This window comes from Suillus subalutaceus, assembly GCF_016647625.1.
Source record: "Suillus subalutaceus strain FC151 chromosome Unknown DFJ58scaffold_123, whole genome shotgun sequence".
Lineage (NCBI taxonomy): Eukaryota > Fungi > Basidiomycota > Agaricomycetes > Boletales > Suillaceae > Suillus > Suillus subalutaceus.
In genome coordinates, this window is record NW_024540372.1 from 61162 (window position 1) to 87109 (window position 25948).

General features: G+C 48.7%; 8 protein-coding genes across 8 annotated transcripts; 6 read left to right on the top strand and 2 right to left on the bottom strand.

The window, feature by feature from the left end:
* Positions 1 to 1559: 1559 nt before the first annotated feature.
* DFJ58DRAFT_718123 (uncharacterized protein) lies at positions 1560 to 4757 on the top strand (the record flags this gene model as incomplete). Its single annotated transcript, XM_041384434.1, has 9 exons — positions 1560 to 1633; positions 1728 to 1829; positions 1898 to 2008; positions 2029 to 2032; positions 2147 to 2248; positions 2302 to 2471; positions 2492 to 2790; positions 2896 to 3086; positions 4704 to 4757. 9 exons carry the CDS (start codon positions 1560 to 1562, stop codon positions 4755 to 4757), a joined length of 1107 nt encoding a protein of 368 aa, XP_041239588.1.
* A 1147-nt stretch (positions 4758 to 5904) lies between these two features.
* Positions 5905 to 6594, bottom strand: DFJ58DRAFT_666431 (uncharacterized protein; the record flags this gene model as incomplete). Its single annotated transcript, XM_041382563.1, has 4 exons — positions 5905 to 6030; positions 6116 to 6259; positions 6306 to 6361; positions 6420 to 6594. 4 exons carry the CDS (start codon positions 6592 to 6594, stop codon positions 5905 to 5907), a joined length of 501 nt encoding a protein of 166 aa, XP_041239589.1.
* A 129-nt stretch (positions 6595 to 6723) lies between these two features.
* Positions 6724 to 8381, top strand: DFJ58DRAFT_807836 (Endonuclease/exonuclease/phosphatase). The gene is made up of 5 exons (XM_041391263.1): positions 6724 to 7752; positions 7806 to 7880; positions 7934 to 8052; positions 8102 to 8181; positions 8236 to 8381. The coding sequence occupies exons 1-4, from the start codon at positions 6811 to 6813 to the stop codon at positions 8142 to 8144; spliced, it is 1179 nt and encodes a 392-aa protein (XP_041239590.1). The 5' UTR covers positions 6724 to 6810; the 3' UTR covers positions 8145 to 8181; positions 8236 to 8381.
* A 20-nt stretch (positions 8382 to 8401) lies between these two features.
* On the top strand, positions 8402 to 11238 carry DFJ58DRAFT_807839 (uncharacterized protein). The gene is given in 7 exon segments (XM_041391264.1): positions 8402 to 8632; positions 8652 to 8706; positions 8758 to 8888; positions 8948 to 9008; positions 9068 to 9179; positions 9236 to 10238; positions 10296 to 11238. 7 exon segments carry the CDS (start codon positions 8513 to 8515, stop codon positions 11106 to 11108), a joined length of 2295 nt encoding a protein of 764 aa, XP_041239591.1. The 5' UTR covers positions 8402 to 8512; the 3' UTR covers positions 11109 to 11238.
* Positions 11239 to 14583: 3345 nt separating this feature from the next.
* Positions 14584 to 16056, top strand: DFJ58DRAFT_844929 (uncharacterized protein; the record flags this gene model as incomplete). Its single annotated transcript, XM_041393113.1, has 8 exons — positions 14584 to 14658; positions 14733 to 14860; positions 14953 to 15044; positions 15102 to 15152; positions 15312 to 15439; positions 15628 to 15707; positions 15761 to 15872; positions 15913 to 16056. The coding sequence occupies 8 exons, from the start codon at positions 14584 to 14586 to the stop codon at positions 16054 to 16056; spliced, it is 810 nt and encodes a 269-aa protein (XP_041239592.1).
* Positions 16057 to 20212: 4156 nt separating this feature from the next.
* Positions 20213 to 22620, bottom strand: DFJ58DRAFT_718126 (uncharacterized protein; the record flags this gene model as incomplete). The annotated part of the gene is made up of 12 exons (XM_041384435.1): positions 20213 to 20234; positions 20264 to 20459; positions 20527 to 20671; positions 20732 to 20936; positions 20993 to 21099; positions 21153 to 21243; positions 21295 to 21475; positions 21534 to 21587; positions 21648 to 21765; positions 21821 to 22202; positions 22256 to 22408; positions 22475 to 22620. 12 exons carry the CDS (start codon positions 22618 to 22620, stop codon positions 20213 to 20215), a joined length of 1800 nt encoding a protein of 599 aa, XP_041239593.1.
* A 247-nt stretch (positions 22621 to 22867) lies between these two features.
* On the top strand, positions 22868 to 25026 carry DFJ58DRAFT_707766 (uncharacterized protein). The gene is made up of 2 exons (XM_041383764.1): positions 22868 to 24239; positions 24291 to 25026. Exons 1-2 carry the CDS (start codon positions 23180 to 23182, stop codon positions 24803 to 24805), a joined length of 1575 nt encoding a protein of 524 aa, XP_041239594.1. The 5' UTR covers positions 22868 to 23179; the 3' UTR covers positions 24806 to 25026.
* Positions 24952 to 25907, top strand: DFJ58DRAFT_71359 (uncharacterized protein). Its single transcript, XM_041383932.1, has 3 exons — positions 24952 to 25144; positions 25200 to 25683; positions 25737 to 25907. Exons 1-3 carry the CDS (start codon positions 25097 to 25099, stop codon positions 25814 to 25816), a joined length of 612 nt encoding a protein of 203 aa, XP_041239595.1. The 5' UTR covers positions 24952 to 25096; the 3' UTR covers positions 25817 to 25907.
* Positions 25908 to 25948: the final 41 nt, after the last annotated feature.

Below are 25948 nucleotides of genomic sequence, written 5' to 3' on the forward strand. Positions count from 1 at the left end.
CCGGTCCGTGAAACAGGCTGCTACCGCCCTGTGAGCTGACTTGCAGTCTTCATCCTCAAGAACCCCATCGTCTGGCCATGGAACATAAAGCAGATGGGTAAATACTACAGCATCCTGCGGATATGTCCAAGCGACAAAAATTATGGGGAGCTTGCTCTGCACTCAGCAGGCTTGGTTCATTCGCTTGCTCTCGAGTATCGTCAACTTCAGTACAGGTGCATCGCTTGTCGGACCTGGGTTCGGTAGTAGTCGATTGGCCAGGGATGGAGGGAAAATAGACATGGGCTTTCTGTCATTGGAGTGGGGTGGTGCTTTGTCATTGGGGGTAAAGCCTTCAAGCTGTTTGTTTCATCTTCAGGTTGAGGCCATACCAGCTTCCGTTTGAGGCTTATTGCCATCCGCCGCCAGACCACCATCCCCTCTTCATATTTTGTGGGCTGAACGACGGTCCAGAGAATGTATATCGGGAAGATTGAGATATGCTGGAGGTTGGCTGGAGGTGTAGAATTTGGTTCTGTGATGGCATTGAGGAACACACGTGCCGCGCGTGCGAGGAAGAGGTACTTGGGTAGCAGCAAGTATTTCCATAATTTCCCGCCATACAGCTCCCGTACGGGCCAGCTTGCATGGAAATATTTTCCCTTGCTACACTCGTCTCCGATGTTGCAGTGACTGTGCTTCCGCAGATCACCCACAACGCGAGTCTGATGATATGGTTCAATGGTTGGAGTACTGATTAGCGACTATATTGTCTGGATGGTGAAGTGTCATGATAGAGTAATATGCAACGGGATCGATCGTTCCAAGTGCAGAAGTTAATGCGGCATGTCCATGCAAGTGCGGAGCAAGCAATTTCGGGTATAAACTGTGAATCATTGCTAACGAGTGCTCTGGAAAGCTGCATGGACATCGAAAACGAATCAAGAGCGTGAGAACAAACTGCCATGCCAGTTCTATGATCGCCACTGGAGTCTACTGTCTCGGTCCGAGCATGTCAATCTAAGTATTGTTGTTTTGAAGGGCAGCTGCCAGCTTGATGGACAACTAATCATAACGGCGCCGGCGCCAGCCTCCGACTTGAATTGAATGCAAACTCGCATCAGACAATACTTGCTCAAAAGTTTGACAGGGACCCATGATGACCGGCTGTCAAAAATCTGCTATCAATGAACAGACCTCGGGCCAGCTTGCTATCTTTGGACAGACATTTGGCCAATTCTTGCTCTGAAATCTGCTATTTTCTGGACAGACATATGTAGGAGCTTCCGGGGGCCACTTCTTGCCCTCATATTCTATCATGCGTGAGGGATTCTTTATCTCAATCTATCTCAATTCGCCCTGTCTCTCATACCACCATGCTTGCGCGGCAGGATGACGAGGAGACACCCCTTTTGCAACGACCACAGCAGCCAACGACTAGGACACCTCTACCCTAGGATCAATCATACTGTTCTCACAACTGTCAGATCCTCTTTCTTCTAAGACCCTTGTCCCATTTATTCCTCAAGTCAGTATATTCCCTTTGCTTGGATTTGAGTCTAACTTTGTCAAGCTCATCAATGATCAGAGACATCGGAGTGACTCGCGGAGACGAATCCCAGGTTGGTCACTATGTCGGCATCCTTGTAAGCTTGTTCTTGCCCCTTCGTTCCTTCGGACTTCCTGATGTACTCCCAAGCAATCATCATACTATGCAGCTAATGCTCTGACTGTTTTTTTCATTGGAGTCGACTGCCTGACCACATCGGACGGAAGCCTGTAATACCGACAGCTCTATTAGCAATTTCGGTTTCGATATTTTCTTTTGGGCTGTCGAAGACCTCGGTCTGGTGCTTATGTTAGCGTGTTAGATATCAAATAATAGTTGTGATCGTCAATTACTGATATTCTTGACCAGTCGTGCTGTCTGCGGAGCATTTAATGGAAGTAATAGTGTCATCAAGAGCATGGTGATGGCCATCACTGACGCGACCAATATGCCCAAGGCATACAGTTATATGCCAATTCCGTGGATGATCGCAGCCATAGCTGGGTAGGCATACAGTACATTTACTTTCTTACTTTCGCACTGAGGTTCATGGCATCTAGGCCACTTATTGGGGGATCGCTCTCCCGACCAGCAGACTGAATCCCCGACATCTTTGAGCGACCAGAACTCCTGAAGACCTACCCATATATCCTGTCATGCTCTATTTCGATGATTTTTGTATTAGCAGCTTGGCTAGTCGTGTATTTTTGTCTTAAAGAGGTGTGTGTGATGTTGAAAACTTATATCTGGATCACACTAAGTGCGGTGACAAGAGCGTCTCTACGAGGACACCACCTTGGGAGCTAATCAAAGGAGGTTTCTTGGGACAGTCATACGTAAAGCCTCGCCAGCCATCGAGCAATGTGGTAGTTAATCCTGCAGAAGCGCATCCTGGAGGAGTCCAATCAAAGCCGCTTCGGCTGCGCGCCTTGCAACCCCGAAAGTTTCGACCGCAACAGCAAGTTGTGCCACCACGGGCCTGTTTCACACTGCGTTTAATTCGGTCCTACCTGATTTCCATGCTACACCGATTGAACTTGGTGGCCTTTACCTTGATACTCCTCGCATCGGCGCTATACTTGTGGCATCAGGTGTTTCACACGGCATATTTCAGCTGGTTTTCTACGCTCGTTTACATGATCACCTTGGTGCAAGAGCTATCCAAATCACTGGCATTAGCTCCGGCATACACATCGTCATTATATTTCCAGTGATTAATGCTCTGGCTCGAGCCCATGGGATAGGTTTGGCAGTGTGGCAATGTGTTGCCAGCTCACGCTGACGATTAGCCTGACCTTGTGCTTCCGTTTGTCAATTTAGCACTTCGTGCGTTCCGCTGAACTGAGAAGAACCCATAGCCTGCTTAGCATTATTCATCAGAGCAGCCGCTCCCAATCGTGCATCGCTCGGAGCAACCAATGGAATCGCTCAGATGTTTGCCGCAGGAGCAAAAATCATTGGTCCAGCGTCTGCAGCTTCGGTCTTCTCTTATTCAATGGAGGAAGGGCATGATGCGTGGTTGGTATACTACATCTTGATGGCAATTGCATTTCTCGCAGTAGGTACTTCTTTATTGCTTCGCCGAGATCTCAGTGTATGGGAAGATCATCAATAATATTATCGCAAACGACCGTGTCATCTGTTTACAGCACTGTCAGTATAAAAAATGCAGCAGTCAAGCAGAGGTCTTTCCCTGTTCGTAACTTAACACTGAAGATATATTCCTTCCTGGGAACTCTCTGAGCGCTTTCAAGGAAAGCAATTATTAAGATGGAGACATGATCTTAATGGTATGTAATTCGTCATGTTCCTCCGACGCTATATCAATCCTGACTCATCCGCGACTGCGGCTCTCCCAAGCGAGATCCCCAGTGATCGAGAATTTTATCGTGTTTTCTGGATGCTCGACGTCATTGCAAACATGAACAGGGTGCCGTCGTTTTCGCACGAAAACTCTTGAGCCCAGGCGATTACGGCACTGACAAGCTAGGTACAGTACTGACATGCATGTTGTGAACTCGTGGAGGAACTACAGGACCAGCCAGCATCATGACCTGACCGCGACTTTCGTCACATGCGCCATGGCTCATGCTGTGGCACCGTCGTGACTTTTGTCATCATCTATCTCATGCAAAGGGGTGTCCCTCAGTCGATAGGATTAGTAGATGGAGCGCGACTTATTCTATCTTGAACTCTCTCGACGGTCTTGCATCCAATTGTAGATTAGCCTAGCACATTTCGCGCAAAACAAGGTTTAGTACTTAGTGGGAAGACGCCACAACCTTCCTTCACGTTGGAGTCGTATCTGCAGGCTGAAATAATGCGGAATAGAGTAAAAAAAGTAGGGCGATTCCGCTGTTCATTTGAGTCCAAATTGCAATCCATCTTGACCCTCTTCAGAACGTTAAATTTACAGGGGGGACCCAGTTGACTAGGACTACCCTTTTCAGCCACTTAACGCCAGCTATGTCCGCTGACATAATCCACCGTGTTATTCTCTGGCAACCATTCCAAGGAACGGCTCGACCCTACCCTCGGATCTTCTGTTGTCATCTGGTTCTCTACTAGGCTCTTTTGTAACGAAGGGACACTGTACACCCATTCGTATGACACAGGTCCCCGCCTGACAGTCTTTCACTTGGCAATGTGATGCAAGACGGACATCACCGTGACGCGTTCGGCACCAATCAAGTGGCAGAAATCTTTTAATTAACTTGTCTACAAGATCCCATCACTCACCGATAATCAGTTGGGATAACGTATACGAAGAGGATTCAATGAATTCAAAAACGGTGACGAGGGTAAAATATGGTGCGTATTTACATTGCTTCTATTGTACCCATTCTGGCGCATAGGTTTAGCAACAGTGATGAATGAGATGGTCAAGTGGTGTTAAACAACATGCACCTCCACGCCCTGATATGTCAGTCCTTGAAGTTGGAAGCGGGGACAGTACACTTTTGTTTGCACTTGCGGATGGACATGGAGAAGCGTGCTATCCAGTACCTGGACTGTTAGTAAGTTAGGAATTGATTATAGTGAAGGAGCCCAGCTCGCTCAATCGGTGGTTCACTCTCGGAATCTCACGGCCATTACGTTTAGCTACTGCGATTTCTTACATGAGGACCCATCATTGCTCGAGCGCTCGCAGATTGGGATCTTATCCTCGATAAAGGCACATCCAATGCCATCGCACTGGTGGAGAAGGATGGAAATGGAAGAAGCCTAGTTGAAGATTGTCCGATGATTGCGTATCAACTTGAAGAAGCTCTCATATCCGGGCGCACATTTGTTAATTACATGTACGTATGCATCGTGCCACTTGGCTGGTGAAACTGATAAACTTTAACAAGAACCATTTCCCCAGCTTGTAACTTAACTACCGTTGACGCCTGAGACACGGTCAGAAAAGGTCTGTGGACAGATGCGATACATATTTTTGAATGTATTGATTTCGAATATGTCCCCCAATTTGAGCAGCATCTGTCGTGGACCCTTGTTTGGCTGTGTCTTAGGTATGAGTTACATTCGAATTTCATCATCAAAGATACCGGCCTGAGTATTTGGCGTACATTTCATATCCCAAAAATTCTTGCATAGAGCACCCAATCATTTCATTCGGCAAGAGCACCGGCAGTTTACGATCTATCTACGTCCGCAGTCGAGTGGATTCATTATCGGTGATAATAATTAACAGACGGCGATCATTAGTACCCAGTACAGCATGGATGCGTCAGTGTGCTTTCCCTTGATACTGATGCGTAGCTCATTGAATCTACTTAGCACGGTGACATACAAGCAGGCTGCTCTGAACGTCATCGATGCTTATCTTATAAATATTGGTTACAGTAAGTCCTGCATCGCGAAGTGAACCATCTACTGATCAGCGAGTGTGACCGCAGTCCGTGAGCAAGCATGCAAGTGAGTGTTCTGTGAGAGGGAAAAGGCGTTCATTTTCATTCAGACCTTTTGATGTCTGCTGCGCCAGTGGAAAGCCATGTTGGTGCAATTGCGATAAGTCAAGTCCAATTTGAGTTCCTCGATATTTTTATTCAATTTTATCTCGGGACTCTCCAAATGCTTGTGTGACTCTCGCTCTCCCCTTGGGGATCTTTGAGCATGTGAGCTTGTTGTAATACATGTAGTCGATTCAACTACATGATGTATAACAGACATTTCACCTAAGGATGAAGGTTTGAAGAAGAATTCGGGCAATGTGCTGTGCGCGGCGACGGCGTGCTGTAGAATGGGTAGGTTTTCAGGAGTTCTGATCGCCCAAAGATGTCAGGGAATCTGTCTGCTGGTCGGGAGAGTGATCCCCCAATGAGTGGCCTAGATGCCATGAACCTTAGTGCGAGAGTAAATGCACTGTGTGCCTACCCAGCTATGGCTGCGATCATCCACGGAATTGGTGTATAACTGTATGCCTTGGGCATATTGGTCACGTCAGTGATGTCCATCACCATGCTCTCGACGACACTATTCAGTGCTCTCATTAAATGCTCCACAGACAGCACGACTGGTCAAGAATATCAGTAATTGACGATCACAACTACTATTTGATATTTAACACGCTAACCTAAGCACCAGACCAAGGAAGGTTTTCGACAGCCCAAAAGAAAACATCGAAACTGAAATTGCTGTCAGTATTACAGGCTTCCGCCCAATGTTGTCAGGCAGTTGACCCCAATGAAAAGTAGTCAGCGCATTAGCTGCATAGTATGATGATTGCTCGGGAGAATATCAGGAAGGAACGAATGGGCAAGAACAAGCTTACAAGGATGCCGACATAGCGACCAACCTGGAATTCGTCTCCGCGAGCCACTCCGATGTCTCTGATCATTGATGAGCTTGACAAAGTTAGATTCAAATCCAAGCAAAGGGAATATACTCACTTGGGGAATAAACTGGACAAGGGTCTTAGAAGAAAGAGGATCTGACAACTGCGAGAACAGTACTAGTATGATCCATAATTGATCCCCGGGCAGAGGTGTCCTAATCCGAGTCGTTGGCTGCTGTGGTCGTTGCAGAAGGGGTGTCTCCTCGTCATCCTGCCGCGCAATCATGGTGGTACGAGAGACAAGTTTGTAGTATGTACCTTGCTATGACTCCGAGCTAGCTCGGTTGCCTTACGGCTATCCATCATATCGATAGACAAAAATTCAATTAGTCGTTGCAACACCAAACAGAGGCAGCGCTTATTCGTATTATATGTGATTGGCTGTGCCGCACACTGACAGTCTATAGACTCATCTGTACATGCCAGGCGTCAAAGGAGGGCCATGGCTGACGCTCATCGAGAAATTCAACCAGCGCATTATATCGCTGAATCGAAACAATGGCTTCCAGGTCCAAGTCAAGATAGAGCAGAACACATGCCCAGTTTCATCCGTGTTGTATCATGGAATATTGATTGCATGAGGCCAGAGCCAGACCTTCGCCTAGACGCTGCTCTCTCCTATATCCAGCACCAGGTCTTCAAGTGCAGGACAAATCGTAGGCGGCCTGAACCATGCTCTATCCTCCTCCAAGGCGTCCTGGCTACAGCATTCGATACCATTCTCAACAACAAGTGGGTCCAGAATTTCTTCGTCGTCATTCCTTCAACCACAGACGCCTGGCCTAAGCTCGCAAAGTATGGCACAGTCACCCTCCTCTCTCGTTCCATTCGCATCATGAAGTCAACTTCTATCCATTTCGGCTGCTCTGAGTCGCAGCATCATGCTATTTTCGTGGACGTCAAGCTAAGCGGTCTCCTCGATACAGCCCAAGCTCTCCCACCATCCGAGTCTGTCGTCACCTTGCGAATTGCTAACACCCACCTTGACCCATTACCCGACGGCACCCCAATCAGGGAGAAACAACTCAAACTTGTCGCTGGTGCTTTAATGCAGGATGGGCTGTTTGGAGGAATCGTTGGAGGTGACTTTAACGCTGTTTCACCCGACGACTCCGCACTGGTTGAATCTGTTGGCTTGTGGGATGCATGGAGCGGCGACGATGAAGGAGGCTTCACTTGGGGGTATCAACCTCGTTCTCCGCTTACACCAGGAAGACTAGACAAGTTGGTCTATACGCCTCGTCCAGGTTTATTTATAGATACCCCAAAGAAGATAGCTCTTGGGAAGAAATACGGGAAGCTGATGCGGAGGAGGTGGATCAGTGACCATTATGCTCTACTGACCAAGGTTCAATGCGTATATTTTGCATCCGACGCTTCAGATGTAAGCCCAGTATTCTCGACACTGGCATGTTCTAGTTCTCATGATACGTTCAGCATGATCCATCAGACCACGGGCACATCCAACAAGGACTGAGAGAGCAAAGGAATATCGAAACATGCTCGCTTGATGTTAGCTCACACTTCTCTTACCCTAACCTGCTTCTGACTGTTTCGGTGACTAGCACCCACTCGTGTCTCATTCACCACCCCGTAGCAAACACATTATTCCACTCCATCCCGGTACCAATTCTCGGTCCAGACGGAAGGCCTGGAAACGCTTGCTGCGCATGAAGTCGTCAAGGTAAGGCATACACTCGCGTTGCGGAAGTCGTGATCATTGACAGATGTAGCCCGAGTGTAGAACAGCATTCTGACGAGACTAGGACCCTCTGAAAGGAAAGGCCAGATACCCACTTCTAAGTACATATTAGTTCGTGCCCCTCCTGCATTCATTCACGCTAAATTGGCACTAATGAATCTCCAGACCCGCACATACTCGCGCACATCACGCATATACATTACTTTCTAGCTGGACCTCACACAACCAACAATTTATCATGATTTACTGTAGAATATTTTGTATGCTATCACGCCGCGGCTGTCTTGAATTTATCTTATCATGTTTTTTGGGTTGATTCAAAGTCCGATGATCGTCTTTCACCAGTATCACCGATGCAGGACAGCTGGCCGCAAGCTTGAGGCGGGGAGCAAAGTCTTCAGATCTAATAGTAATACTACTTCCCCACCTCCAGTGTATCTTCATGTCGAGCTCCGCTGCCTCCCCACGCCCCGCAGAACGGCAAGACATTCACAAATCATGTCAAACGCTCGAGACAGTCATAAACATGCTTAATGACTACTGCGAAGCTGCAGGGGCTATCGTCGCACTACAGCGGAAAGCTGTCAAAAGCCCTCAAAGAAGCTGCTGCCCTCAAAACCACTAATGAGATCGCAGGTGAGTTTGCCTTCCCAAATCCAAGTATCGGGCTTTCTCACGAAACGGCAGGCAACGCTTTGAACGTCAGCGCAAGCATATTCGACGTTCTTTCTGATATCGATGCTAAGTTTGCAAGAATAGCTGATAAGGAATGTGGCAGTATCAGTTCAGAGATGAAAAAATGGTCCAAGAAGCTCGCAGTACGTTTTACGTTCCTCACTCCACCTGCCCTCGCTCACTCACTTACCGACGATTGAAGAAAGAAGAGAAAGCTCATGACGAACGTATGGATGATTCAAATGCTCGTATAAAGCAAGCTGGTACGTTACATCACGTTGTCATTCGCTCTGGCTTGCGTTGTCTCAACGGTTCCTGTAAGGTCAGGCATACGAGAAGAAAGCTAAGAAGAGCGCACGCGATGTCGGGGAAGAACACGCTCGTTATGTTAATCTTCTCAGTATACTTGGTCCTGAGATGTCTCAGGAGAAATAGTACGTTGCACGTATGACTACTGGAGTGTTCTTAGTTTTGACTGTGCATCCGACAGTAATCATGCCTTGCTCGTAACGCAACAGCACACATTGACTACGTACAGCGTAGCAGCCTGCCTATCGAGGGTTGCAGATGCAGAATGGGCGCGGACATGTGAAAGCATCCGTCGATTCTCCCCGTCTATTGGGTCGCTCGGCGAATGGCGAGCTCTTTGCGAAGGCGCGTGGACAGGTCCTTTACCCAATGGCCTACCGGACATCTCACCCACACCTGCTCAAGCTCTACTTCCAACCCGGGGCGTAACAGAATGGGGTCAAAACATCCCGCCCAGCAAACACGAATACCAAACTTCGCTTCCCCTTCCCTCACAAACCAATACCGCCGACCTCGAACGTCCCCACCCACCATTCAGCTCCAATGAGCATAATCAGAACCAGGACTCCATCAGCTCAATAACGACTCTCAGCGCGTTCCCCTTCCCCCCGACACATTTCCCCATTCCTCTAGCTGCCAACGAAGCAGAGCTACAACGTCAGAGAACGCAAATGCAGAGTTTGCAAGTTCCCCAATCAGCTCAACAGCATATCCTACTATCGGAATCTCCACAGCCGATCGAGAGTACGCTTTCTGATACGCATATGCTTGTTGATTTCCAGTTGCATTCTGTGTCCAAGGGACAGACTACGCTTTCGTCTTCACAGTATGGGTACTCTGATGATCAGTTCGAGGGGAGAATGGAACAGGAAATTACTGGACCGGGCATATCGACTGGTAGCGAGAAGAAGGTCCTGGAACAGACGCAGTCCCAGTCCCACGAGGAAGCAAAAGTTTGTCGACCATCCCTGATTGCACGAGCGACTTCGAGCGAGAAAAGACTCGGCAGTAAGCAACCAGAGCACACTCCTCCTTCAGAGCGCGAGTTCGGTGCTTCAGCGGAGAGCCGCAGCGCATTCAAAAGCCGGAGTATCGATGCTGCGAAGAAGACGCTTGACCGCACTGATAGTTCCGTGAGCAATGGGAGTATTGTTGCTGCTATGCGTAATCGTTACAGTCGTACGGTGAGTAGATGGTATTTAATTCTTTGATGTGTTGGGCTGATTTTTATTTGCATTGAGGTCGAGCCTTTGCCTCTGGCGCCGAAAGATGTACCACGCTTGCCGATGAGGGTTTCAGATCTCGCTTCTAGGTATCAGCCTATAGATGAACCCACGACTCCTCGACGTTCGCCGACCGTGGATAGACAGGCGGTCAATCAGGATCCTCTTGCTTCCCAAGCCACCCGTGCCAGCCCTTTCGGCGAAGACGATATTCGAAGGGGGAGATATCGCATCGAACAGCTCGCAGAACTAGAGCTTAAGGACAAAGAATACGAGCTCCGACAGCACGAACGAGAACTCAACCAGAAAACGCGCGATTTGGAGCTCGATCGAATGCATTTTCTTGACGCACGAGGCGGTACGAGTGACACGCCCAAAGGGCCTCATGCAACACCATTCCAGCACAAACGTGGCTCACAAAGTACTTCACACCTCATCCCTCCACCGAACTCGACTTCACCGCAACGAGGATCTCAATCTCCATCACGCTCACAACCGTCTTCTCCTCTACCTGCAAAAGACCACGCGCCATTTTGCGGCTGCGATACGTGTTCTATCGCTAAATACAAAACGCCAGAGGTTTTACCCTCTCCTCACGATCTACGTCCTCCCGAGCCTCCTATTCTCTTACGCCCTGAGAAGCCCATGGGCTGGATACGAAGACTGAGCATGCCTGCTGTGGGTGCGGCATTCTCGTTGGACGCGAAGAAGAATGTGAGTGCTACGAGTCTCAAGTCTGGGTTATCGTCTGCGGTTGATAATGGGAGACGGAGGAAGCGTAGTTTTGATCAGGGGATTAGTAATCGGAGCATTGGGGTGGTACGGAGGTAGTGTGATATATGCTTTGGATTGTTTTCGTTTTTTTTTTGCTTTTGGATACATGTTTTGTCTTGCTTTGCGGTTAACGTTGATGAATTTTCCGTCATGGTTTACTTACGACTCATGCACGCTGAATCATGATCTGATTACCGTGAATATCGTGCTTGCTTGGACTGAAACGAATAAGCCATATTATACCAATGGAACTGAATCACGAGAAAGCTTCGGATCTCTGTGCTATAGAACATAGAACTAAAGAGATGTTCCTCAAATTTAAGGTCTTCGAGGGTGAAATTTGTTCACTGTGACAACCAAGCACTCAGCAACAAACTACTTACGTGTCGTGTGGTCAACCACACTGCACCAATGCGAAAGCAGAAACACGACTTACTGTCGCTTAGCACTCATGAGTCGGGCGTCAAACACAATAATACGACCGAATACTACCACACCGGCGAGTCACGGGGTTAGATGAAAACTACTCATACTCACAGTTATGGGGTCAGCTACTACTGCCTGGCAGGTATAACCAGGGCAGCAATCTCCCTCGGAGCAGAAGGACATGGAACATTGATCCTCAGCGACAGGCATGGACACCGTCAACCTGAAAGCGGCAGCAACGGCGAGGATGAAGAAGAGACGCATTCTTTGTGAGATGTGATATGGGCTCCCCAAAAAAAAAATCTGAAGGGGACGGTAGGAACGCAGCAGCCAACTTGCCTTTAAATGTTCCCTGTCCACCTGCCTGAACACTCCTTCGAACAGATGACGCTTGCATTGCCAGCAGAGCTCGGGATTGACTTGCTCTGTCCCCGACATTCTCGTGGCATAGGAAAGGCTGGGAATGTGTAATTCCAACCTGTTGTTGCATACGGTTAGTACGACAGGTGACACAACCATCCTGCAGGCTGGAGCCGGGCTCAGGCCCGGGACTCATGGATGCTGAGAAAAATTCAGAGTCTCATCGTGCATGGGGGAACTGACACGAAACCGGATACCGGGAGATCAGCACCAATTGATCGGCGAAATAGGTTGACGATTATACGTATCTTTGTCCAGCTGCAGCAATTAATGTTAATGAGCTCAGCTCTTATAAAAGGTACTGTCACATTGCAGTGAGATATTACGTGATTTAGAGACTGTTGTGTGCCACAAACGTTGTTGTGGCTTACTTACGACTGATGCAGTGGCTGAATATTGAATATTGAATCATGATCTGATTGCCGTGAATGTCGCGCTTGCTTGGACTGAAACGGATAAGCCAATCCCAATGGAACTGAATCTAGAGTAGTAGTATTGCTTGAGTAATAAGGATCAATGACTGAACAAGCAAGTCGGTACTGGCGTTCTTGCCAAAGAGCGCTAGAAACAAACGATGGCATAAGAGAGCTTTGGATGTCTGTACCACTGAACTTAGAACTAAAGAGATGTTCCTCAAATTTAAGGTCTTCAAGGGTGAAATTTGTTCACCGTGACAAATGAGCACTCAGCGCTCAGCAACGAGATACTACTTAGTACTTACTATGTGTCGTATAGTTAACTATGGCACACTGCACCAATGCGAAAGCAGAAACACGACTCACTCTTGCTCAGCGCTCCATTGGGCAATATGCGACCTGATGCTACCACGCCGGTGAGTCACGGGGTTAGATAAAAACTACGCAAACTCACAGTTACGGGGTTAACTTCAATTTCATGGCAGGTATAGCCAGGGCAGCAAGCTGTCCAGGAGCAGTAGGTGGAGGAACAACAATCCTCAGGGACAGGCGTTGACCCTGTCAACCTGAAAGCAGCAACAACAGCAAGGATGAAGGTGAGACGCATTCTTGATATGGGCTTCCCAAAAAATCAATCTGAAAGGGACGGTGGGAACGCAGCAGCCAACTTGCTTTTAAATATTCCTTCAATCCACCTGTCAGAACACTCCTTCGAACAGATGCCAGCAGATTGCCAGCAGACTTCAGGATTGACTTGCTCTGTCCCTGACATTCTCGTGGCATAGGAAAGGCTGGCAATGTGTAATTCCAACCCGTTTGTGCATACGGGATGATACGGCCTACGATGCTAGGTCACTAGGTGACACGTCAATCCCTCAGGCTAAGGACATCTGGGAATTCCAAATTGGGAACTATCGCACAACTCCAGTCACTCGGTTCCCCCTATTGCCCGAACTTTAAACCGGACTTCGGTAAGGTTCGAAACGGTTCGGGTTCGAACCGTGGTTCAGGCCACAGGCCTCAGGACCGGACCTGGCCATCACTACTTGAGTAAGCAGGTGGACTTTTGTGCCTAGAGTTTCGATAAAGCACGTGTATGACTTTTGTGCACAACGTCCTGGTGGCCACATGGATGACTTTTGTCAAATCAATTCGAATTTTAGTTATAACAAGGACTCCCCTTCGGTCGGCTCTACGACAATATGATGTCGTGTTTACAGTAGCAACTCAGGAAATACTATATCAGCGTCGTCTCTGCAAATAGATAGTGTCTCTTCGCGTTCTCACTTTCGACAACACCGTGCACAATCGGCCGCGAGCGAAGGGATCAGTCCGGAGGTCGAGCACGGCTTGCGTTAGCGTCAAACCTTGACATCCATTTAATGTAGTTGCATATGTGTGTCGCAGAGGAAACTGTCTTCGGTTCACTGTCCATGGCGAACGGTTTGTATGGAATGCCAAATGTATTGAGAAGTTGAAGATTGGTTGAGGAAGCGACGATGCAGCACGACGATGTGCACGCGCGCGTTTCTGACCAATCCCATTTCTACCGAGAGGTTACATACTCCAGGATGGGTTAACATCGCAAGATATTCGAGTGTGTATTCTGGTTCGTTCAATCGAGTCTGCTCAGCTTCTTTCAGGCTGTCTGAACTAAAATAAGATTCTACATGGCTTCTGCAGTGAAATGTGTGATTGATATCACTTGTGATACTTACAAAAATCGCCTGGCAAGTTGTCTAGAATTTTGTCACTGGAAATCCATCATCATAGACGTTGAGAGGGGAAAGGAATGCACGATCAAGACAGCTTTCAGCGTCTTCGAGAATTGCTGGGAAGAGGTCGTCAATGGTGTCATCGAAGTTTGTGGTCCAACAACGCTGTGAAATGAAGCAGAGGTCCCCATAAGTACTGAGCAAAGAGCCGGTAAAAACACGTTAAGAGGAGACAGAACGCAACAACACAGCATGATGTGATGGACGCAATAGCACCCGATGCCGGCGGTATCTCGTGCTTAATACATGTAGACGTCGATTTATTTACTTTATCGTTTTGATTTCATTTTGTCCAATACGGTCCCTCATAGCTCTTGCCAAAGAGCGCTAGAAATAAACCATGGCATAAGAGAGGGATGTCTATATTTTAGAACTAAAGAGATGTTCCTCGAATTTAAGGTCTTCAAGGGTGAAATTTGTTCACCGTGACAAACGAGCACTCAGCAGCGAGCTACTACTTACTACGTGGCGTATGGTTAACCACACAGTGCACCAATGCGAAAGCAGAAACACGACTCACAGTTGCTCAGGACTGCAGACAGAAATATGCGTATTGATGCTACCACGCCGGTGAGTCACGGGGTTAGATAAAACTACGCATACTCACAGTTACGGGGTTAATTACTACTTCCTCGCAGGTATAGCCAGAGCAGCAACCTGTCCAGGAGCAGGAGGTCTTAGAACATTGTTCCTCAGGGACAGGCATTGATCCCGTCAACCTGAAAGCAGCAACAACAGCAAGGATGAAGGAGAGACGCATTTTTGATGAGATGTAATATGGGCTTCCCAAAAAAAACAATCTGAAAGGGACGGTAGGAACGCAGCAGCCAACTTGCTTTTAAATGTTCCTTATCCACCTGCCAGAACACTCCTTCGAATAGATGCCAGCAGATTGCCAGCAGATTTCAGGATTGACTTGCCCTGTCCCCGACATTCTTTTGGCATGAGAAAGGCTAGTAATGTGTAGTTCCAACCCGTTGGTGCATACGGGATGATACGACCTACGATACTAGGTGACACGTCAATCCCTCAGGCCAAGGGCATCTGGGAATTGGACAACTCCAGTGGGTCTATCCGCTTTCCCCATTCACCAGCTTGTGAATTTTGTCTATCGCATAGCTGTCGTACTCCGTCTTCCAGCAGATCTTCTCAGCCACCTAGTATATCCTTCTTCCTGCTCGAGATATTCCACCAGTACATTCTCATACTTCTTTGTTGTGCAGTGATGTCCGGCCCGGCTTCAAGCCCTGGAGAAGCCAATTACAAAGGAAGTTTCGGTTCGGGGAAGGCGCGAACCCACATTGGAAACGTCCTGGAGACTGCAGTGGACCGCGAGCCTCATTTTGGTTCGGTCCGTCTAAATTGTGGAACCACGGTTCGGGACCGGACCACGGCAGCACTCTACGTGACTATAGACTGAAGTTCCAGATTACCATAAGGCTCACATATGAATATCACTGCGACTGTGCGCTGACGATGATAAATTATATTCTGCAAGCTTACAACAAGACGAACGACAATGCGTCATATGTATTTCAGTCATATTTTATGGAGTCGAGTGTTAACGAGGTATTCCTCAAATTTAACTTGAAGGTGTTCAACTTGAATGCTCTAGCAGGGTAAAATTTGTTCACCGTGACAACTGAGCACTCAGCAGCGAACTACTTGCTAGTACGTGTCGTGTCGTCAACCACACTACCCAAATGCGAAAGCATAAACATGACTCACCGTCGTTCGGTGTGTCACCGTATCAGACAAAACAATCCGTCCAACCTACCATGCCGGTGAGTCACGGGGTGAGATAAAAACTACTCATACTCACAGCCTGTCGACTACGCATGTATAGCCAGGGCAGCATTTTTCCAAGGCGCAGGAGAAGGGACATTGACTATCAGCGACAGGCATAGACACTGTCAACTTGGAAGCAGCAATAACAACGAGGACGAAGGAGAGACGCATTCTTTGTGAGATGTGATTTGGGCTTCCCAAAACAATTCTGAAGGGGACGGTAGGAAGACAGCTTTCTTTTATGTATTCTGTGCAAGAACCTGTCCACCTGGCTAAATACACCTTCAAACAGATGACGTTTGCATTGGCAGCAGACCTTAGGATTGACTTGCCACTCTGTCCCCGATATTTTATTGGCGAGGGAAATGCTGGTAATGTGCAATTCCAATCCGTTGTTGCATACGGCCTACGATGATAGGTGACACGACGATCCCTGGTGCTGGGGTCTCATGGATACCGAGAGAAATTCAGAGTCTCGTGGGGGAACGCGGAACTGGATACCGGGAGATCAACACCAGCGCTCAGCACTCAATCAGCAGCCTGTGATGACATTAATAAAAAGGGAAAACGATCTGTTGTTGCCCACTGTTGTCGGATAAGTTGAAGGACCCAGGTATACTCAACCTGTAATCTCTTATTTTCGGAACGCGCACTACGCGTGCGGGCCATCATACGTATACTATTAACGAGCTCAACATTCCCTGCTATATTAGGTACTGTTGTCATAAAAGTTCCTTTTCATGGACACAAAAAGGGGTTTCGGCGTAATGACTGGGCCTTTCAGAACCTCCGAGGATCTATACCACCGAAAAATGTTGACAGTAGGTTTCGAACCAACTCCAAGAGAGACAGATTTTGACTCTGTTGTGGTAACCACTTGGCTAACACCAGTTAGATGGACCTCTGAGGAGACAACCCATGAATCGATGTCAAGGTGTGTTCCGATAGAAAAAGGCCTGTCATTCGGCAGGTTTCGAACCTGCGCAGTCAAAGAGAAACAGATTTTGATTCTGTTGCATCAACCACCTGGCTAGGATCAGTTAAAATGAACATCCGACGGAACCATCCATGAGTGAATGTCGAAGTGTGTTCCGATGGGGACCTTGTCATCAGCAGGTTTGACAGATTTTGATTCTGTTGTGGAAACCACCCATGAGTGAATCTTCAACGATAGCAAAAAAAACCTTGTCTTTGACAGGTTTCCCAGGACGAACTTGAGATAAACCTCCCACGAGCGAATCTTCGAGCTTCAAGGCGTGTTCCGATAGAAAAAACCTGTCGATCAGCAAGTTTCGAACCTGCACAGTCCAAGAGAAACAGATTTCGATTCTGTTTGTAGTAGCCACTTAGCTAAGACTAGTTAGATGCACCTCCGAGAAAGCCATCCACGAGTTAAAGTCAAGGTGTGTTCCGAGAGAGAGAAAACACTTGTCATCGGCAGATTTCGAACCTGCGCAGTCCAAGGGAAACATATTCGAATTCGGTCGCGGTAACGTTCACGTTGGCCAGGACGCTTCCCAAGCTAAGATGAACCTCCGAAGAACTGTCCATGAGTGTCTCATGTCAAGGTGCGATAAGATATTTGTCGACTGGTTTTGAACTCGTGAAATGCCTCCTGTGTCGGCTGAAACCTTGCTTGTCATATTCACTGTAGCGGCGTGATCTACATGATGACAGGCTAATGGAACTAACCCAAATAACGGACGAATGGTGGAAGATTAAATATGACAAAAGATCATGATAGCGAAAAGGCTTACCACGTGCACTTGGCTAAGACTGGTCAAGACAGACGTCAGACCTTCAGACTTGGACGTCTGTAGTACGAGTCGAAGAACATCATGCATTGACGGTAGAATCACAGGGTTAGCAGTCATTTGCCGACACAAAATAAAATAAAAAGACTAATTCGATGTCCACAAAACATGTCAGGAATAAGCGAGTTGGGAGCTAGCGCCGGCGCCGTTATGACCCTAATTTTAATAGCAACGTACAGCCACAATTATGGGCTGATATATTAATATCAACCTTGTGGTACAAAGATGCATCTCGATGAATACTTCGTATCATGTTGTCGTTCTTATTTGATTTTGCAAGACTAGAACCGAGGTCTCCTAGAGAGGGAGTTCATCAAGTGCTGGTGCCCACTGTTCGCGCTTTCCCTACTCAAAAGCTACAGGCATCAAAATTATTAGTTCCAAGAGTAGCAGTATCACAAGTTCGTCAGACGTAAAGTAAATGATGAGCAATATCACGAATTAGGGGATCTACGTAGCACACCCGAGCGCCTGCACCTTACTTCTTTTTCTTCTTCTTCCCTCCCCCTCCCCCACCCTTGCTGTTGCTTTTCCCCATCGGCGGGGCATTTACCTTCCCTTTCTTCGTCTCAACCTCCTCTTTGTCCTCCTCGGGATCATTACCCTCTCCATCGCCTGTCGGAACGGACGGCTCTCCAGGAGCAGTGGCGGTTTCTACAGGGGGGGTTTCTTCTGGCGCCTTCTCCGCAGTTGTTGCTGCATCGTTAGAAGCTGGTGCTACCTCTTCTGGCGCTGGCGCCACTGCGTCCGCCGCGTTGCTTGGTACTTCAGCTGGCGCGGGGAGCTCTTCTGTCATCGGTACAGGAGCAGCCGGTGGATCAACCCCTACATTGGCAAGAGCGTGATGAAGTGGAAGTGGGGATGCGTTAGGCTTCGGTGAAGGCATGGGACTCTTCTTGTCATCACCGATGAGGAGGTTACCGAATGATCCTGCAAGGCTTGGAAGAGAAGAAGTATGATCGGCTGGAAGTAAGGATGAACCAGGTTTCGGCGAGGACTTGGCACTCATCCTGCCATCAGTACCGAGGAATCCTACGAAAGTTGAGCTGATGCCTCCTGTCATAGACCAGCTATTTGATAATCTCGACGCCCCCCATCCGGCGGTCTTCACACTGGCGCCCCATCCGAGGCTACCGCCTCCACCCAAAGCAGGGGAAGCAACAGGCTCTGTCTGTTCAGCGGAACCCCACGCCTCATCAGGGTCCCAACCACCATCGCCATTGGTGTCATCAGCTGATGCAGATGGTGCTTCCGACGCGAAATTGAGCTCGAGTGCGGGTGCAGAAACCTCAATACCCAGAACATTGGATTGCGTCTCTGTGACAGTAAGAGTTGACTCCGTGTGCTGCTCGGCAACCACCACTTCTGAAACCTCTGCAATCACGGCGAGGTCCCGGGGAGCTTCCGTAGAGATAAGCTCAATAGGAACTGTGTCTGCCGGTGTGGTAGATGACGGCGGGCCTTCCGTCCTTGTCGCTTGCGTAATCTCAACCGAGAGCTCTCTCGTTGTCTCCTGAAGCACTTCAGAAACGACAGTGGTAGACATCGAGTGATGGGCTTCTCCGAGTGCAGGTGTAGGTGGTTCTGAAAGCTTGACCTCCGCAATCTTTGGCGTAGCTTTGTGAGACAGCGGAGGGGGAGCTTCGGTCTTCGGCGTTGTTGGCTCAAGAGATTTGGAGGTTTGAACCAGTGGCGAGGCTCCAGGCGTATTCGCCTTGGAAGCAGAGCCCCATACAGATGTAAGAGTTTCTGCTAGCTGACCAGGACTCTTGCCCACGGTGGTGTCAGCTGGGTCAATCGGGGAAGGAGGTACGGTGGTCTTGGGGGTCTTGCTTTTCCCCTTGCCTTTGCCTTTGGCAGGAGGTTCAGCCTCCCGTCCGCGAGTTTCGACAGTAATTGGAGGTGCAGGCTGGGAAGTGACTGAGAGTGTTTGTTGGGAAGAAGTTGTATGGACATGCTGAGAAACAGCTGAGACAGAAAATTTAGAAGCAGTCGAGATCCTGCGGTCTCGCTCAACAGTGCCCGCAACTGCTGTGGAGACCTTGGATGCGGTAGACACAGTCCGTTCTCGCTCGACCTCCCGGACGCTTTGCTCAGTCGTGGATGCAGTGTGAGAAATTGACGCCGTGTTGTTCCTCGCCCCACGCTCAGTGGCCGTTGGGGTCGGAGGTGAGGGGCTAGACACCTTGGAAGTGGATGACTGAGTTGCGACTACACTCGTCTGGCTACGCTCTTGGACTTCTATGAATGTGGACTCCACTCGTGAGGCTCCCAGAGGAGTTCTGGTACCTGAAGCCAGTGACTCGCGAGAATCAACGCGAGAGGCAGCGACGGAACGAGAGCGTGATGGCGCGGCGGAATGAGAGCGTGACGGCGCAACGGATCCAGAACGCGATGGGGCGTAGTCATCCTCTGATATCTCTAGTTCGTCTTCGTCGGCACGGTGGCCGCTCTCGCTGTATACGATAGACGCAGGTCCACTATAGACAAAGTTAGAGATGTCACCGGTTCTATGCGAATTTCTACATACTACTTGATCGTTCCCTAATATTATTACAATTAACTTAGCACACGTAAGAAAAAATACACGGAAATCACTCACGTTGTCATTCCACTTTATCCGGGCTTTGAACTCGGTGAGACCAAAGTGAATCTCAACACTGAACACGATCGTCCAGTATGTCTTGCCGTTCTTGCCTTGTTTAGGCTCCGCACTTCCGCTGAGGAGCGACAGGTCAGCACGGACTACACACAAAGTCGAATAGTCCTCTGTCAATGGAAGAAAGGAAGGCCGTGGATCAGCACGGCATTCAGGTTCATGTTCAGAAATACCCACCTGCGTGGCGTAAAATCCACTGCGGAATCGTGTCACCACCTCTATAGCACCATATCTCTACCTCGAACACAGAAAGGGTAGACAAATTTGTGAGTTCCGTGCAATACTTCCGCGAGAACACCGTGGATTCCTTAACCTTCACACACTGCAAATATGAACGATCGTGAAGTCAGCCCACGTTCCAATGAGATCACCAAACACATACTCGAGCAAGGATACAGTCAAATGCATCGGGCAGAAGCCGAGGACCAGAAGGAAGTTCGCAAAGTCGATCTTTCCGAGACTGGTGCTCCGGATCGTTGGGATCGTACTCACGCAAGTACTCCACCCCATACATGAATTTCGACATGCGGGCCGAAACATGGTGATCGCAGTAGAAGCCAAGTGCGCCATCGGCCACGGCTTTTGAACTAAATCGTACGATATTAGAGAGAAGAAATACTGGAATGATCATATATCCTCTTACGTCTGGCTGTCAGGTCTGCTCACAGTAATCTTCAGTGGAGCGAGGCGTTCCTGTAACTGAGTAAAGAGCCACGGGCTGGCCGCAAATCCTCCCACCAACCAGACGGACTATGAAAAGGCGATCATTAAGGCCTCATGGTAGTTCGTGATGAATAACGCACTTTTATCATCCCTTGCGATGCATCAACCTGGGCTTTAATTGACGTGATTGCCGCCTGGACAGAGGGCTCAAAGAACTCTGCCACCTCCGTGCTATCGAGCATTATTTTTGGAATTATAATGGATGTCTATTCACCGACTTACCCATCGAGTTTCAACTGACCTCCGCGGATGCCGACTGAGAGATCCTTGTCAAGTGGAGAGCCGAATGGAACAAATTGTAAATCCTTTTTGTCTCGGAATAGCCGTTTAGTGGTTTCGTCGAAGCGTTTCGTGATGTGGTCGATCGAATCGGAAGTGCCATACTTCGAACCTTTGAGCTTCTCTACACGCAGGATGAGATAATGCCTTGTGTAATGATAATGCAACTAAATATAGTTCACCTTCAAGGAATTCCCGTGCCCTTCGGCTGACGAAGACTGATCCGGCAAATATACCTTCGGAAGCAAATGATCAGACGCGAAAATAGACAAGAGGACGCGTCAGCGTATTCTCACAATCAGGAGGAGCCACCTCCTCGATTACCAGGGGATTGGTCCCTCGAACTGCGTAGGAACTGATATCAAGCGTGCCGCCGCCCGCATCAGCTACAAGGAACCCGTGCCTAGACGGATTCTAAAGGACACGTCAGACAAGAAGTTCGTGTGTGGGATATGTTTGAAATACACACAGAAAGGACATCGGCAGCAAGACCGCTTTGGACACAGGCGTGGAGACTAGCTTCGCCTTCCGTGACAAATCGGATTCGCGCTCGACCTTGGTCCGTATCAGGAATCAAACCCCCATACACGGCAGCGCGTCGCATCTTCGTCTGCTGAGCACCTTCCCAACCGTTTGGATGACTCAACACGAACTCCATGCTGTTTTCGACATGGTGCCACAATGTCTGGCCGTTAGCATGTGTATCTATGATAAAACTCTTCGTGCAGCGGAAGAGATAAGCGAGGAAGTCTCCAAAAACATCGACGGAAGTTTTATGCCGTGGCAGCGAACTCAGGCGCATCCCATTCATTTTCAATTTCATACTCTTCGGCCGGAGGCGAAGCTTGAAACTGGCAAGTAGCGGTGTCAAAATTTGGTCACACAGGAAGGAATGTACACATACAGTTCCGTTTTGATCCATTCCTCGTCCTCAGCCTGGCTTATTATAGAAGCATTGTCTGCCTCAGCGCCAGCAGCCATGACTCTGCCATGCCTATCGTAATACATGACGGAGGGAATCTTAGAATTGCCAGCTACATGTTCTTGACCAGGAAAACTGATCGGGGAAAGAACGGACGCGATTTCTGTCAGAGAATACGCGCCACTCGAACGAGATGCTCACCGAGTGACACCGTGGATCTTTGGGACCTCGCCTGGTTCGAGTAGAGCATATGATACACCACTGAAAGTGGTTCCGACGTCGAGAGCGATGATTAGTGCACGCGAGGAGCCGGCATAGGGCTTTCGCGGGTCAGAAGCTGGCTTCATGTCAGGTGCAGATAATGTTGAGAAAGTCGGATTGTTGATGCTAGATATGAGATTACGAGGTCATATATGTACTATGTACTAAGTCGGGGGGCGGGTGACTCGAACAAAGGCAGTCCACACGAGGCCAGGATGAAAATGATCGCAGCGTGTCAGCAGTGCATGCTGCACAGACAAGGGCTAGAATGAGAATCAAATGAAGCAGCCGTTGAATCAGCAAGAAGATAATTGGAGTTGTAAGTTACCACGAGGATGATCACGTACATTCTTCCATTGGCTTTCCACGGACAAAAACGCAACTGCCTCGAGGCTTAAAGAAGAACCTCGTGCTGCGCTGGAAATAGGGCTTGGGACTTGCTTGTACCGCAGAGATTGCCCAAGGAGGGAATCATTGCCAGGAATTTGGTTGGGACTGTGGCAAAGCCTGGCACTTGTCAGTGGTTATATCTACCTCATATGATCTCACATAAAATTTCGCTAACACATAGATCATAAAATCGAGTCAGTGATTAGGGCTGAAGCAACGCGCTGATACGGTTGTTTGGTTGTCCGTTCAGTCGCCATGCTCCCTATCGCTAACTTGAATCTCAAAGACCTCTACCAATCAACCTTCGAATTCTTTGCCTCGCTTAATCCTTCCTTTTCTTTCAGTGCTTTCAGCGCTGAAGACTCTGTCTCTGACTCTGACTTATCTTTTCCGTTGACGCCGAGAGACCCGACGCCGAGAAATCTCTCTACAGACGAGGAGTCTGTTTCATTACGTGACAGGTTGGATGCTGCCGAACGCAACGACTCTCACAATCTGTCCACTTGTGATCCCTCTTTTGGCGCATCTGCTACAGCTTCTACTCTTGATTCAATGCGCCGCGAACACGATGCTACAAAAAACGAACTCTCCAGAACCCAAGCAGAAGTCGCTCGCTGGGAGGAGAAGTGTAAAACCCTCGAGAAGACCCTCAAAGAAACGAGAGACCTTTTGAAGGTCAAAGACCAGGAGATTCAGGTGCTCAAGGAGCGCGAAAGGCGCTCTCCCGAGTGTCATTGCCCTTCCACTCAAATCGACCGTCGACGAAGCCGTGATCCCGCACATCAGCGGTCAGACTCATCCCAGTCTCGGCAGATCCGACTGAGCGCTGACTGGTCAGAGATCCGTGACGATACCTTATCGCAGGCCAACGGCAATCATAGCCGCAACGGTGGCAACTTGGACAACATGTCTACCGTGTCCGAGGAAGAGCGAGCCCAGTCTCGCAGCTTAGAGACATTCCTGAATAAGATTGATTTGTGGTCTGGAGCACAGGTCATACAAGCCGTGCAAGATCTCAACTCTGAAATTCTCCAGTTCGCAGCATCTGCCACAGAGCTTTGCACGTTCTCAAAGCAGCGCCCTAACACAGCCAAGGTTACGCAAGCTTCATCTGAAGTTGCCACGAGGTTGGGTGCTGCCTTGAGTCGCTTATTGGCAACTCGGGATCACTCCCAGGATCCTATGCTTGTTCAGCTAGCTCTTCAGGGTTGCATCTCGTACTGCATATCTAGAGCACTATCGTCATTTTGCATCGGTTACCAGTCCAAGGCCAACATCATCCTGACCCAGATCTATACCCACATGTTCCACTCAGGTGGGTTTCCTAAAATGTTTTGTTGCCCGCAATTTACTCATATCGCCTCAGAACCTCAGCCAACCTCGTCACGGTGGAGAGCACTGACTCATAAACACATCCACGAGCTCCACCCCGAACTTAATGAATACGCAATCAATGAGATGACGGAAACGATTTTCCGCTGGTCGCTAGACATTTTCCTCATCTCTGGAAGCACCAATCCGCAGCCAAACCCGGCTTCCCGCGAGAATTTCCGCGCACGTTTCGGGGCCCAAGTCAAACGTATTTCGAAGGCCGCTTGCAGGCTAGCGCAAGTGACAAAGGAGGAGATCATGTCAGCGAACTTCGAGGTTATCGCTGCGGATAGCGGCCAGCCGTTTGACGGGCAGGAAATGATGGATGCGTTTGAAGACTATAGATCGTCGGATGGCGTTGTGCTGTGCACAACGGAACTAGGCCTACGGTGCTCGACGAGCAAACCTACGAGCGACGCGTCAGCATCAGAAGAAAGCATAGATCGGCGTATACTATTACGACCCAAGGTAGTTCTTGAATCTGTTGTAGAAGTTATTGACCCGCGATGATGTCTCTATTTTCTTGCTAACAATGTATGCTGCATCTATGTACTTTGCATAATTCCTCTCACCCATCCATACCACGCACCGCTGTTGTACTTTCTCTGTACTTATACTTACTTACTTCATGGACGTTACTAAGGTACTTCGTAGTAGATCACTTTGGATATTGTTTATCCGTATTTGATCCTAAAGGTGTTGGTGCAGACAACCATCCCGATCACCTTCCTATTCAGTATCATGACACCTCAAAAATTCCTTCAAATCTAATGCGGCCAGGGGGCGATCAGAGACGCCAGCATGGCATCAGCCTGCCCAAGTCTCTACTCGAGCAGATCAATGCCTCAGGTAAGCTCATTCAGAACTTGTTTCTGAGCCTGTCGCGACGATACATGCAGAACAGAGCTCTCATAGACACAAAAATGGTCATTCACATGCATCACGCAAGGATGCGCGAAAGCAAGAGCGAACAGATCGTAAAAAGAGAAAGGCAGATCACTTCATACATAACGCTCACTCAGCCAAACGGAAGATGGAAGAAGAACACGTCAATTCACCGCAGAGAAAACGTATGAAGACGTCACAAGAGTCAATTTCTCGACCACCTGGCTCAGAGTCTCATAGCACGGCCGCCACCAAGGCGCTACCGCGTCTTAGACCCGAGGAACCGCACACCACCGAGTTAGTGCAGAAGCAGAAACTCAAAACCACTGCGCTAGAGAGACTTGTAAATAAGTCGGCTGCTAAACCCCGTAAAGTTGCATCTACGGGCCCTCGAGGTCGCGAAGAAGAGGAAGAAGATGCATATATCGCGTATCTTGAATCAAAGCTGGGGTATACTGGAGGTGGTTCGCGTCGTAAGGATGATGATATGGATGGACTTGGAGGTGTGCTTCATTGCATCTTTTACTGGAGAATGCATCTCACAATACTTCTGCAGATCTATTTGACTTTACGGAAAACATTGTGACCGGGATGCCAGTAAGTTTACTTCACAGCTGCGCGTTGTGTTGTGTCTGAGTCCCCACAGGACTCCGATTTGGATGACGAAGTGGAGGATGAGGATCAATCAACATCTGCGGAAGACCAAAGTGACGGATCTTGGGAAGATGAGGAGTGGGGTGGCTTTGACGAGCTCAGTAAGAACGACGG

Bases quoted from the DNA above. Each gene is read 5' to 3' on its own strand.
- DFJ58DRAFT_807836 (XM_041391263.1), top strand. From the start codon at position 6,811: ATGGCTGACGCTCATCGAGAAATTCAACCAGCGCATTATATCGCTGAA. The intron at 7,753-7,805 runs GTAAGCCCAGTA...TGATACGTTCAG, and splicing joins TTGCATCCGACGCTTCAGAT to CATGATCCATCAGACCACGG. The intron at 7,881-7,933 runs GTTAGCTCACAC...TTCGGTGACTAG, and splicing joins TCGAAACATGCTCGCTTGAT to CACCCACTCGTGTCTCATTC.
- DFJ58DRAFT_807839 (XM_041391264.1), top strand. From the start codon at position 8,513: ATGTCGAGCTCCGCTGCCTCCCCACGCCCCGCAGAACGGCAAGACATT. The intron at 8,707-8,757 runs GTGAGTTTGCCT...ACGAAACGGCAG, and splicing joins AACCACTAATGAGATCGCAG to GCAACGCTTTGAACGTCAGC. The intron at 8,889-8,947 runs GTACGTTTTACG...CGACGATTGAAG, and splicing joins AATGGTCCAAGAAGCTCGCA to AAAGAAGAGAAAGCTCATGA.
- DFJ58DRAFT_707766 (XM_041383764.1), top strand. From the start codon at position 23,180: ATGCTCCCTATCGCTAACTTGAATCTCAAAGACCTCTACCAATCAACC. The intron at 24,240-24,290 runs GTGGGTTTCCTA...ATATCGCCTCAG, and splicing joins TACCCACATGTTCCACTCAG to AACCTCAGCCAACCTCGTCA.
- DFJ58DRAFT_71359 (XM_041383932.1), top strand. From the start codon at position 25,097: ATGGCATCAGCCTGCCCAAGTCTCTACTCGAGCAGATCAATGCCTCAG. The intron at 25,145-25,199 runs GTAAGCTCATTC...CATGCAGAACAG, and splicing joins CGAGCAGATCAATGCCTCAG to AGCTCTCATAGACACAAAAA. The intron at 25,684-25,736 runs GTGTGCTTCATT...ATACTTCTGCAG, and splicing joins TGATATGGATGGACTTGGAG to ATCTATTTGACTTTACGGAA.